This window comes from Protomyctophum bolini (assembly GCF_963924005.1).
Source record: "Protomyctophum bolini genome assembly, chromosome: 19".
NCBI lineage: Eukaryota > Metazoa > Chordata > Actinopteri > Myctophiformes > Myctophidae > Protomyctophum > Protomyctophum bolini.
In genome coordinates, this window is record NC_137880.1 from 35,325,240 (window position 1) to 35,340,060 (window position 14,821).

General features: G+C 43.6%; 1 protein-coding gene across 1 annotated transcript; it reads left to right on the forward strand.

The window, feature by feature from the left end:
- Positions 1-261: 261 nt before the first annotated feature.
- Positions 262-2,019, forward strand: LOC308334088 (kinesin-like protein KIF2A; the record flags this gene model as incomplete). Its single annotated transcript, XM_080790676.1, has 1 exon — positions 262-2,019. One exon carries the CDS (start codon positions 262-264, stop codon positions 2,017-2,019), a length of 1,758 nt encoding a protein of 585 aa, XP_080646802.1.
- Positions 2,020-14,821: the final 12,802 nt, after the last annotated feature.

A 14,821-nucleotide genomic window follows, 5' to 3' on the forward strand; every position in this document is an offset into this window, starting at 1 on the left:
GGACATACGGGGAGCATACAGACATTGCCGTTTTAGATGGCCCGACACACACGAAAGACAACAAGTGCGTTTTAACTCTGCTACTATAGCAACTGTGGCGTCATCACAGTGCTATAAAATTATGTGTGAGTCCAACACAGACTTTAGTTTGAGTTACTTAATTAATGCAGAGTTTGAAAATAAACCACCTACCTGCCCCAGCACTGCAACGCGAGGATATACGTATATGTTTAAGTATTGTAGATATTTAAGTGATGTAGAATGGCATGTGGCCGTGGGCAGAACGTCGACGCAGACGTGGAGATGAAGCACAGCGACGGGCAAATCCCCCGGGAGAGAAAGGGTGTCACGGCTGAGCCGAACGAATCCGAGAAAGGAGAAGAGATCGACCCCGAGGATCTACATCCAGACGAGGCCCCGGATACGGAGATTATTGTCCCCAGCCCGGAGACCCCGCCGCTTCCCACCCCCGTCAAGATCAGTAGAATTCCAAGGAAATACCATCGTACGGCAGCGCCGTCAAAGAGCGAAAGACTAAAGGAGGAGACTAGCGAGATGTACAAGTACATGATCAAGGATTTCCAAGCCAGTCTAGACTACCATCCTCTGTCTACGGCGGACATCATTAAAGAGCACAAAATATGTGTCTGCGTGAGGAAGCGCCCACTGAACAAAAAGGAACTGACTATGAAGGAGCTGGATGTGATCACCATTCCCAGTAAACACACTGTGATGGTTCACAAACCCAAACAGAAGGTGGACCTGACCCGCTACCTGGAGAACCAGACCTTCCGCCTCGATTACGCCTTTGACAGCACCACAACCAACGAGACGGTGTACAAGTTCACAGCCAAGCCTCTCTTGGACACCATCTTTGAGAAGGGCATGGCTACCTGCTTCGCCTACGGACAGACGGGAAGTGGGAAAACACATACTATGGGGGGAGATTATTCCGGAAAGCAACAGGATTGTTCCAAAGGAATCTATGCATTAACTGCTCGGGATGTATTTATCATGTTGACGAAACCCAAATATAAGAAGTTGGAACTACAAGTGTACGCAACCTTCTTTGAAATCTACAATGGAGGGGTGTTAGACCTGCTGAATGGTAAAGCTAAGCTGAAGGTGATGGAGGACGGTAAACAGCACGTTCAGGTGGCAGGGCTGGAGGAGAAAGCAGTGCGATGTACGGAGGACGTTCTCAAACTCATAGAAACGGGAAACAAATCTAGAACATCCGGTCAGACGTCGGCCAACGCCCAATCGTCCAGGAGCCATGCTGTATTCCAGATCATTCTACGGAAGAAGGATCAGGTGCACGGGAAGTTCTCGCTCATCGACCTGGCCGGGAACGAGAGAGGAGCGGACACGTCCGGCTCCGACCGCCACACTCGCCAAGAGGGATGTGAAATTAACAAGAGTCTGCTGGCCCTGAAGGAGTGCATCAGGGCTCTGGGACGCAACCATTCTCACACTCCCTTCAGGACCAGCAAGCTCACTCAGGTCCTCAGGGACTCCTTCATTGGGAAGAACAGCCGTACATGCATGATTGCAACAATATCTCCTTGCATGTTGTCTTGTGAAAATACCCTCAACACACTACACTACGCTAACCGGGTGAAGGAGCTGAAAGTGGACTCCTCCAAGAAGCTCGACCGCCATCAGCCCCAGCCCCAGGCTCGGCAGTCGCTGTCCGCTGCGGCCATGGATCAGCTGATGCTGCAGGAACTACGGAACGAGAAACTACAGAACGAGATCAAGACCCTGAGAGAGGAGCTCAACAACAAGGACCACAGTACCTCCCAAGCATTCCTGGAAATGCAGCAGAGATTAAGGCAAGAGTTTGAGATTATGCTCTCTGAGAGAGAGAACGCTTGGAAAAAGGAGAAGGACCAGCTTCTGTGGGAACAGAGACGGGATGAGGAAGGGGAGACCTCCGTTAATGCCACGGAGGAAATTCAGTTTCAGCCTCATTCGACCGATGGCTGCTCAGATGGTCTTGATGAGCGCTCCCTATGATGAGCACACCTCACCTCGTGTTGCACGTTTGTATGAAAAAGACATCAAAAGACAGAAATGGGGGTAAGAGCTATGATAATTGTGTTGGTATACAGGGGCAGCCTGTGAACACAAATCACCCCCATTTGAATGACTGCGACCTCTAATCTGTTCAAATCAACATAAAAACTATATATATAAAAAAAATAAAAAGCTGATCACCCAGTGTATGAAGGTAAACCATCACTAAGGGAGCATCAGGATTGGACAAGACCTATAAGTGTGTTGTGCTGCACACGACTGTCATACATTTGTGTGCAGACTTATGGAATAAAGTCAGATTTTGACGGACTGTATGGCAGAAAGCCGAGGACAAAAATATAACAAAGAAATGTCTAAGTGACAGTGAGTGATAGTAACAATTGCATTTTTTATCAACTTCATGTTAAAATGTCTTTTCAGAAGACCATAGTATATGGTAAAATAAGTATGGTATAATAATCATCCAAATGTAACACGTGTCAATCAATTTACTTGACTATGCACCGTTTAACACCCCCCCCCCCCCCCCCCTCCCCCTCCCAGCCAACAAATTCCCTGCGTGGTGTTTTGATGACTCTAGGCTTACATTTAGCGAGTTGACTACAACAAAGTAGACATTGACAACAGCTCCGATGTCGATCCAATGACGATAACATGACCTCTAAGCAATAAACATTGCTTACCAGCATTTTTGGGGGTCTGGGGAATACGAATAGGGTCCCAGTAAAAACTATTCGGTATAAAAGAACCATTAAGAAAGCACTAATAATGAATTGCATTTTTACAGCGCTTTTCCAAGTGCTCAAACTCAACGCGCTTCACAATGGTTCGTTCATTCATACATCGGGAGGTGAAGCGGCGAACAGTCGACGCCTGCAGCTTCCTCACTTCCCTCATTCACACACCAATGGTGGCGAAGCTCACAACGATCGACTCATTGGAGGCAATGTTGGGTTCAGTGTCTTTGCCCAAGGACACGACATGTGGACAGGAGGAGTTTGGATTCGGACCGCCGGCGCCGACCCATGGATCATTTGACGACCTGCTCTACCTCCTGAGCCACAGCCGCCCACAAACTAAACTACTAAACTGGAACAGATGAATCAGTATACAAGCGGATGATCACTCTGTGGATATCAATCTAGTTACTCTGTCAGATAGCCTATACATTAATATATCTACAGGGTTTCCTTAGCAGTCACACACTCACCTGCACGGGGAATACAAGTGTGGTATATCTTGTTCCCCCCCCCTGTGATAAAATAAAAATAGAAATGCATAAAAATAAGAAAATAATACAAATACATACTTGATTTGAGAGTTGTATATCAAATAGGTAAAATTACCAACAAAACTAAATTCTATATTACAAAATCTTGCTATTAAACATTAATTAAACTATTTAAAGGTCAAATTATTCAATTGAAAATTATATTTATTAAAATTCCCAAATTGCATAAATGAAAAAAACATATTAAACAAATTCACAAAACTGTTTGAAATCTCAAAGAAATTCAGAATGAGTACAAAAAGTGTCACTCACAGATGCATATTAATTGTCAAGATACTCTTTAACAAACTGGCCAGGTAACAACTCAACACTGTGATAATGTGCCCGTATACACATGTCTACATCCTCAAATATGAGGATAGTGATAACACTTACATTTTGATTCAAAAAATCATTGTAAACCTTTCTTTTTTTTCTTATTCTTTTTTTTCCTTTTTCCTTCTTTTAGGGATTACGTGTTTGGATTAAAACACCAGGGTTTGTTTTTGTGGAAAGGACTCAATGCCCATGTTGAAGACACATATAAATAAATCAAGTGCCTTTACCAGTTCTGGAGTGGAAACCATTTTCAACAATGGCGCTTCTCTTCAGTGGTTCTGTTGCATGTAGCACTGCCACTTCGTGTTAAGATGATTCTGTTAGCAACGTACACACACACACACACACACACACACACACACACACACACACACACACACACACACACACACACACACACACACACACACACACACACACACACACACACACACACACACACACACACACACACACACACACACACACACACACACACACACACACACACGTCCTAATGATTTCAGCAGACAGGGGAAACTGTCGCCTGCACAAGAAGCTCATCGGAACCCAGAGTGATACGAGCGAGAATTCAACTCTGGTCCACTCTTACTCTCACTCATATTCTTATCAGCTGCTGTGTTTACATTAGAATGCCAGTGTGTGTGTGTGTGTGTGTGTGTGTGTGTGTGTGTGTGTGTGTGTGTGTGTGTGGTTTGTGGTGTGTGTGTGTGTGGTGTGTGTGTGTGTATACACATGAGCGTGCGTGCCTGCCCTTTCTCAGGGCCAACCTCTGCCCTGTGTGTGTGTGTGTGTGTGTCAGTGTTTCCAGACCTGAGCAGACAGGCGTGGCCGTGTTCTGCTGTCGGCCGGCGTCTTTTCCGGGTTTTTAGACAGCTGGTGGATAGAAAAGAAGCTCCACCCATGCGGCTGAATGCCGCGGCGGCCAGAATCCCGGAAACACTCAGCCGCATGGTGGGTGGAGCTTAATTTCCATCCATACCAGCTGTCTAAAAACCCGGAAAAGACGCCGGCAGACAGCAGGAAACGGCCACGCCTGTCTGCTCAGGTCTGGCAACAGCTCATGTGAGGGCTTCCTTTCACTTTCAGGAATGTGTGTCTGTCTGTCTGTCTTTCCCTCTCTCTCCCTCTCTCTCTCCCTCTCTCTCCCTTTCTCTCTCCCTCTCTCTCTCTCTCTCTCTCTCTCATTAAAACAAATGCTGAGACACTGGGCAGCCAGTGCCTGTGTTGGTCGTATCCATCAGAATGCTGTTTCCAAGGAGACTGCTTGGCAGTTGGAAGGGGAACCCCTCCCACCTCATTCAGAGTGGCACCCAGCCAATCAGGAGTGCCGGTGGAATCAAATCAAATCTAAATCAAATCAAGCCTTATTTATATAGCACATTTAAAACAATCGAGATTGACCAAAGTGCTTTACACAATAGAATCTAGAGACAGTTAGTTATGCATACAAAATACAAAAACATCAAACAAGTAACAACAAGAAATGAAACGGTTCAAATGACAAAAATAAATAAATCAGGAAGGATCAAAGGCCATAGAAAAGAGGTGAGGAATGTAAACTCCAACTATATGTCTATGTTGCTGTCAAAACATATTGTTGTTGTTTAGTTATAAGGACTATGAGTCTATGTTGCTGTCCAAACATATTGTTGTTGTTTAGTTATAAGGACTATGAGTCTATGTTGCTGTCCAAACATATTGTTGTTGTTTAGTTATAAGGACTATGAGTCTATGTTGCTGTCCAAACATATTGTTGTTCTTTAGTTGTATGGACTATGAGTCTATGTTGCTGTCAAACCACATTGTTGTTGTTGTTCAGTTGTATGGACTATGAGTCTATGTTGCTGTCAAAACATATTGTTGTTCTTTAGTTGTATGGACTATGAGTCTATGTTGCTGTCAAAACATATTGTTGTTCTTTAGTTGTATGGACTATGAGTCTATGTTGCTGTCAAAACATATTGTTGTTCTTTAGTTGTATGGACTATGAGTCTATGTTGCTGTCAAAACATATTGTTGTTCTTTAGTTGTATGGACTATGAGTCTATGTTGCTGTCAAAACATATTGTTGTTCTTTAGTTGTATGGACTATGAGTCTATGTTGCTGTCAAAACATATTGTTGTTCTTTAGTTGTATGGACTATGAGTCTATGTTGCGGTCTGGAGGAAACCACCTAACTTTGATTTTTTGCATAAATCAGCCTTTACATGTTGGTTTGAACCAAGGCAATGAAAAGTAGTAAAAAACGCTTCGGTTTTTCATTATCTTGTACATTGGACGAGAAAAGTGATTTAATTTAAGCAACAAAATAAATGGAATACCGATAATGTATAATTACCATGAACCCTGTAACTGGGAACGAACGCACTAAGAAGAACTGTACGACCCGTAACACAATGAAAGTTAATAATAGAAATGTAACAAATGATTTGTAACAATTACAAAATGTACTGTGATGCCCAACATGACCCACCTGTTTACCGAAAAATCTAAATAAAAGTTAAAAAAAAAAAAAAAAAACTAAATAAAAACACTTCGGACAAAACCTCTTATTGGACGAGGCAGCTAACTCCTCCCAGTCTCTGCAAGTAATTGACAATATATAACCCATTCTGACCTGAGATCAGATTCATACGAGGTTTCCACTGGACACACACGTGGTCTGATTAACCCATTCTGACCTGAGATCAGATTCTAAAAATGTCAGTCGTTCAAAAAATAGCAGACCTACAAGCTCGTAGCGCGCCATCTGCTATTTTTCAATAGCTAAAGCATAACATGATGCTAACACCAAAATGGGTGCCCGGTCAGAAAAGTCACAACACCAACTTTGATAAGGCAGTATTGCTTTGTTTTCAAAATATACGTTTTTCTTCCCGACAGCAGAGATATGTATTTTAGAAGTGACTATTTACTTCTCCCTTTGGCCTCCTGAAAGGTGCATTTTCAGGCCTTCTCACTTGACGCATAAACAACTAGTGTGTAGCCTATAAGAAATCCAGAATAAAATTGAACAGCTGCACATCCTCCGATCTTGGTGCTGAGCCAAACTGTTAACACATTTAGGCCTGACCTCGAAATTAAAAGAAAATCTTCTAAATCCTCCAGTTTTCTGAAATAAATATTTTCACGATTTCTCAAAAATAGCAGACCTACAAGCTCGTAGCGCGCCACTCGGTGGCACAACGTGTCGCAGCGCAAACGCGTTGTAGATCTGCTATTTTCAGCATGCAACTTAGCATAAAACTGGATCCTCGTCCACTAGTCCCTCCCTAACATTTTAATCTAGTTTTTAATAATGTTGAAGAAATTGTCAATATATTTAGTCATAGTTTTAGTCATCATAGCATAGTTTCCATTTAGTTTTTGTCAGTGGAAAGAAGTAGTCGACGAACACGTTTCGTCTTAGTTTTAGTTTTTTTTTTTTTTGGCGACGGAAACAACACTTATGTGTACACTACAGTACTGTATCTGTGTACTGTATGCGCACACATGTTTGTATACTGTATGCTGGCTGATAAGAGTGAAAAGGAGCTAGACCGGTTTGCGTGGAGCCAGCTGACTGCTAAAATCCAGATGATGTCATTTTGTGCTCAACTGGTTTGGTGGTACCACAGCATTTACACCAGGCGTGGCTCCTCGGCGCCCCCTATAGTCTGCTGCTTTAAGGACATCGACATTACTCCATTTGTCGCTATTTAAACCGTTAAGCCTTTAACCCATTCTGACCTGAGATCAGATTCATACGAGGTTTCCACTGGACACACACTGGTCTGATGAACCCATTCTGACCTGAGATCAGATTCTAAAAATGTCAGTCGTTCTTCGATTTTTCAAAAATAGCAGACCTACAAGCTCGTATCGCGCCACTCGGTGGCGCGATATGAGCTTGTAGATCTGCTATTTTTCAATAGCTAAAGCATAACATGATGCTAACACCAAAATGGGTGCCCGGTCAGAATGGGTTAACAAGAGCCAAATAGCAGAGATGAAGTCAACGGGATTACCTCTGTGTGTTTTTGGCCTGCTGAGTGTCTACAGTCTATGCCTCACGCGGGGCAATAATCCCCCCCCTCCTCCTCGCCCCTCAGGACTCTGCAGACACCACTTTACTGAAATCCATTTCCTTTTGTCAAGTCAAGTGTTAACCTTTTATTTACATCTCAAACCAACAGGCGGCGCTGCTCTCCAATTTTGCACGAGTTATTTCACGAACTAATATTATTATTTAACGTTCATTCAAAGTGAATAAATCTACATCAGTGAAATTATGTATCTACTGTATAGTGGCCAAATTGTGTAAAAATGTGTTTCCATGGTGTGACTCTGAAAGATATATCCATCTATAAGAGAAGGAATTTAAACAGAAATGATGGGTATAGCGAGGCTAATAAAGGGGTATATCTGTGTGTGTGTGTGTGTGTGTGTGTGTGTGTGTGCGCGCGCGCGCTGGTGCATGCGTGCGAGGGCACGTGTGTGCGTGCGAGTGTGTGTCTGTCTGTCTGTCTATCCCTCCAGGAATAATACAAATTGCTGGACAGATAAACGACAAATTTCTCCTGCACTCTGCCACTAGGCTATACGTGGCCCTAACGTAAACCAACTCGTTTGTTTACACACCTGTTTTGAGACTTTTATCTTTATTTTAATCATGGACGTCAATGGGGCTCAAGTTGTCCAAATGTATTTACAAAAGTGCCCCTCGGGGCACAGGTCTGCACCAGGCCAGGTCAGGTTGTGGCCTCCTGGTGGCGCTAGAATATGCCAATGACATTTCTTCTCATGCCTTGGATGGCAATTGGATGATTTGAGGCATTTTGTTCCAAATATGTGTCTTGCAAAAAATCCACCTGTTGGTGGCGCTATAACAGGCCAATGTGAAAAGGGTGGGATATATTCCTCAGCCTAGTAGGAAAGTCTGTGAAAGATTTCACGCAAATTGCACGCTGCGTTCATGATTTGAGGCTTTTTGTTCCAAACGGACCAATCTTGCAATGTTAGCCGAGGATGGAATCTGAAATACCGGACAGATCCGTCTTGAACACATGACTATAGAGATACTGTGTAACGATTTGCGGGATTGTGTTTTTCAAAAGTCGGCCCCCTGGTGGCGCTATAACAGGCCGTTCTGGAAAACGGCAGAGGTTCATCGTTGGCATCCAGGGAGTGTGCATGACGGACGGACGGACGCACGCTAGCGCCCCTCAAAAATAGACACTTGTCCTATTTGCTCAGACACTATATAAATATCCATTCATTGTCAATGGGAATGTAATGTTTGTGTAAGACGAAAATCTACACTAATAGCCGAGTACAGGAGGGGCTTAGCACCCCTCAATATTTTGGGGAGAAACCTATTCCCTTGGAATAGCATCCTGTCAACAAAGACCACCAGGACCAGAATCCCAAGTCATTCAGAGTGGTGCTTCTTTCTGGAGTGTGGTGTCAATTAAAAAAAGGCACTTAAGTGGCATAGATTTCCCACAGTTCATATAGTTAGAACCAGGAAAATAACTCGGCAAGCCCTCATGATAAGCACCTTCTGGGTCCGTTTTAAGGTTTTTTTCTTGCTTCATTCTGTTCCTTTTCAAATGCTCCTGGGCCATTCGTGCAATAAAGGAAAGCACTTAAGCTGCCTCCGTCCGTTTCCCACCATCCTCTGCTACAGACAGATAGGGCTGTAATTTGCCTGTCTAATTACCAGCCTATTTAAAGTAGTGTTTGTGGGGTGTGTGGGGCAGGCAGACTCAAGGCAAGTCACATTATACTTACATATGCGCACGCACGCGCACGCACGCACACGCACACGCACACGCACACGCGCACACACACACACACACACACACACACACACACACACACACACACACACACACACACACACACACACACACACACACACACACACACACACACACACACACACACACACACACACACACACACACACACACACACACGAATGCCCTCAACTTTGGAGTAGGGTGCAAGCGTGAGTGAGACTGACTGCAGTAATATTGTAACATTAGCACACAATTCTGTATGCACGAACACTCACTCACGCACGCACAGCAGGTGCCAGCAGCTGAACCGACTAGAATAAAGCTGTCAGAGCCAGTACAGTACCAGCTTGGAGGAGAGGAGAGGAGGAAAGGGGAGAGACGAATGGAGAAGAGACAAAGAGGCAGTGTTGAATAATTCATTCGGGTTTTTCTGGAGGAACTTGCTTGATTTCCAGCACTTTTCCACAACATCGTAACTGTTTTAATTAATTCTGTGTCTATCTTTTATAGTTTTATTTTTGTTTTCAGTATTTACCGTCTTCTGATTCATATATTTAATTTCGCTGTATATTGCTGATTTTGTGTTCTGTATTCAGCTACATTGAAAATGAGGGGCTGCCCCTCAATTGTACTGATGATGATGATGATGACTTTCTCCATTTCATCATAGCTTCTCAAATTCTTGATTCCTCCAGCCACAAACTGCATGCTTACTTACACGCTATGTGGAGCATGGACCTAACCATGCACCTTTCATCCACCACCACCGCCAGCCAGCAGGCCGAAAAATTACAACTGTTCACAATATAAGGTCGGGAATAAAGTCAGGTCGCAGAATTAACTTATCGTCCTGTTAACACTGTGTTGACAAGGGAAAGTTACTGATTGGTCTGTGTCACTGTAGACTAGAGCAGTGGTTCCCAAAGTGGGGTCCGGGGACCCCCAGGGGTACCTGAGGGAGTTCCAGGGGGGACCCATCTATTTTGTTCATGTTCATAAAGTGCTAAAGTGTTTAAAGCAGTGGTTCCCAAACTTTTTCATGTCAAGGACCCCCAAATTGACACTACTTAGCCCGTGGACCCCCATTTGAAAAGATATGCCAGGGACCCCCATAAGAGAAGACGTACACATTTAGACGTCTACATTTAGACGTACACATTTAGCGTCTACATTTAGACGTCTGTATACATTTAGACGTCTACATTTAGACGTCTGTATACATTTAGACGTCTACATTTAGACGTCTACATTTAAACGTCTACATTTAGACGTATACATTTATTTGTTATCCGTGTTGCGAGGATGAGGGGGTACCTGGAAAAATATCTACCCCAAAAGGGGTACCTGGTCCAAAAAAGTTTGGGAACCCCTGGACTAGAGTATATTGGTACCTAAATCCTCCGATACCTGGAACTGGGAGCCAGGGTCACTTTATCCATATACTTTCAGTGGTCTTTACTGTATAGTGCAGACATCCGCCCACGTGTATTTACTGTGCTGCTTGCTGTGGATAAAGAACTGGTTGGAGACAACTTAAGCACAGATATCTAGTTTGAAATGTATAATATAAACATATAACTGTATCAATAACGTTTAAATGTTAATTTGTGACTGAATGCAGTACACGGTGTATGATTTCATTATGAAAGTAGAGGACTTGAATGAGGAATGAGAAAAATGAGGTTGCTTAGTTAGATTGAGCCAGCGGTTATTACAGCTATATTGAACTTTAGATTTTGTGTACATTTCTAAATCTAATAACCTGGTCTTCAAAGTTTAGAGGTTTCTCAACAACTTAAGAATAGAATAGATTTTGAGGAAAGTCCCGATTTCATTAGTGGCTTCACAAAATATCTGTCTGACTGCCCCCCTGGTATGCACACACGCACGCACACACACACACACACACACACTCTCACGCATGCACGCACGTCGCACACACAGCTTCTAATCTCTCTTTTTGCCCCTTTCTCTCTCCCCTGTGTGTGTGTGTGTGTGTGTGTGTGTGTGTGTGTGTGTGTGTGTGTGTGTGTGTGTGTGTGTCTCTCTCTCTCTCTCTCTGCATATCCCTCCCTCTCTGCTCTGCTGTGTTTGAGCTCACAGGGTCATGTGTATGTGTTAGGTGCCAAATAAAAGCCAGTTAGTGTTGGGGTCAGCATCTCTGGACTATTTGTGCATTGTCCAGCTGGGGGGGTTAGCGGCAGGAAAAATCCCCGGCTACATCAGCAAACAGAAAACAATGGACAGTCATGTGTTGGGACTTATTGCTGCTGTCACCGAGGGAAGACAAATGTACTACAGGCAGGAAACAAGCAGACATGGACATTTTACATTTATAATGTACCCAATATAAACCCAAACTGAGAAACAGATGCAGGCATGCATGAACAACACATGAGCTCATCCATGGTTATGTCATGGGACAGGATGGGTATAATCTACCACAACCACTAATGATGAATGCTCATAACTCTTGCAAAAATACTAACTTAGGTCATTGTGGCTAGCACAGGCTAACACCTAAATATAACAAGGTAGTGGCTAAAAGCCACAGTGAGCCAGCTGCTCAAAAGCAGCTGCTTAAAGAAATTAAAAATAAATAAAACAGATTTAACTAGAATTGTTCACTCGGTTAGCAGAGAGCAAATCTACACCAAGAGACATGCCCTAAGGCTAAATAATATTTGTAGTGAAATGTCTATACAACCTTGACAGTAGCCTTTCCTCATTGGATATAAATGGTATTTGGACCCGGAAATGTATTTTCTATATACTAAAGAGCTAGCCTGGCTAATAAGCAAGAGGCGAATCACGCGACAGTGTGATTTGAGTTTGGCTTATTAGCCATGCAGGCTAATAAAGAGCTGCATAGAGTTGGGGGTAGACCCGCTGCTAACATACACTCTATTCTATACAGCAAAGATTGCTATCGGAATATAGGCCTACTGTAGTGCTATTTACCTCTTATTTTAACAGCACTTGTATGTCCTCTCTGTCTTCCCATCTCTTCTCCCATTTGAATAAAGGGGGGGGAAAAATTATCTTAGGAATACGAAATGCTGTAACATTAATGCATGTAGCCTATATGTCACTGTACGATTGAAAACCAGTCAGATGGAAGGAGGTGCACAGAATGTGACTTGAGTCGAGCGAGCTTAGGCAAGCGAGTCGCCGTGTCACCTTCAGTTGACTCAGCGCCCAGTGTTGCCAACTCTCCAGTAACGGAAGTAGCTAGTGGCTCCTCGAAAAGTAGCGTCCCTAGCGACTTTTAGGCGCCCCTATAGCAACGAAAATATGTAGCCAGCCCAGAAAAAAAATTGTCATTTATGTGCACTTAGTTTAAGTTAGTTTGTATCATCTCTTGCTGATACGTGACAAAGTTGGATATCACCATGAAACTTCACATCAAACTGACATCAATACATCCCAATACATGTTGTTGCTGTGGCTGCTTGAGGAGCTGATTTGAAAGAGTACACTGCTGATGTGCCAAACTGCCTCAAAACAGTGTCAGGCAGCTTGTGCTGATAGCAAGCATCTCCAGACAGCTTCAGACCATATCTGATTTATTTTTTATTTTTTCAATGCAGCAGCTGCAGAGGCACTCTGTGCTGTGGTCTGAACTCTGAAAATTCGCTGCTCGTTTAAACTCATTGTAATATAAAAAAAACATACCTCAATTCAACTAACGTTTAGAACGCTATTTTGTTCCGATCCATACAGGAATTAGAAGGTTAATACTTTATGCATCCAAGTGTGTATTTTATTTTTACTAGCAGACTAAACTGAGCTGCCAGTGCTTCCTCCTTTCTTGCTCTGTCGAGCTCGAGGGGCACGTTCGGAAATACCGCACCGGAGCGCACTCACCTAGGCAGAGCAAGAAAGGAGTGTGTGCAGTGTGCACATAACCGAGCAGAGGAAGCCACTGAGCCTGCTGTGAGCCAGACACGCCGACCACTTTTAGTTTTGCCAATTTAGAGAGAATTTGAGGCTGAGAAAAAAATAAATTGGGATTTTATCTCTGGCGCATATCTGGCGCCTGTCAACACGATTTGTCCCCAATTCACCAGGGAAAAAAAGCTAGATTTCTCGCCAGAAGCTTTTCACTAATTCAGTCGCTAGGGGGGTCTGGAAAGAAGCTAAATATGGCGACAAATCCGCTAAGTTGGCAACACTGTCAGCGCCGTCCGAGTTCGCCTAAGCCCCCCCCCCCCCCACCCCCACCCCCACCGTCTTGGTACGTCCGGGATGTAATTTGTTTTTCAGTAACATACGAACAACAATGATACGAACAATGCACAAACGCCACCAACAGGCATCAACACAGTTCTATCCATCCCACATAATATCCTCTTGTCACAATGCATGTCAAAGTATATGATTAACATGCATAGCATTTCCAAAGTACACATTGTAAATAAAAATAAATGGCTGGTATATTAGGCTCTGGTGTGAGTTATTATTATTATTATTATTATTATTGTTGTTGGATACAAGCCACTAACTACTCTATCATTCTTGACTAAACACAAGAAACTTCTGCTTGTTGAGTTGCATGCCTTATAATTTCCTACCACATAAATGGCACAGTAAATGGTGGATTTAAATTCTAAAGCGCTTTACATTGTGCACAGTTTGGGGCCTTGCTCGCATGGCGTCTCCCGCCACCAGTCATCGGGAGGAGTTAGGGGGTTAAGATTCTTGCTCAAGGAAACTTCAACACGTAGCCAGCAGGAGCAGACGGGGATTGAACCGGGAACCTTTATATTCCCAGGCAGTCGATCTACCTGGAGTGTGTTTGTCAGTCTAACCTTGATGTGATGTCATGGCATTTCTGGTAGTTTTTAAGTGGCTATCACTAGAATGGGGATGAAATGGTTTACAACAACAAGCAGTTCATAGCTTGAATCCTATGGTGGTTTCTGTCATCTCCAACCCACTAGCCACTATAGTACCTACCAGAGACCAAATGTTTTTATAACCCTCCTCCCACCGCTAAGCCCCCAACCACCACCCTAAACCCAAGCGTTGAGGTTCTAAACACTTATTTGTAACACTCTTTAAACGTGTCACAGTGTTTAGATTATAAGAGCATGTTTGTTTAAATGCCATGATTGCAGCACTGAGTCATCTGGTAGGTAGGCTACTCCTTTTCATTGGCGCGGTACAAACGGGACGAACCGACTAGGCGAATATACTGTAGGCCTACATATTCAGGTCTAATTCATCATGGGGGCCCGAGCCCCGCCGCCCCCACGGAGTCTTCGTCACTTACAGTAGCCTATCACTGAAAGCTCACATATCTCTGCACTCCTTCTCTACACTCTAGCAAGCTGCCTTCCGCTGTGTGCATACTCTGACCTCTAAGTCAATTTCCTTGCGTTT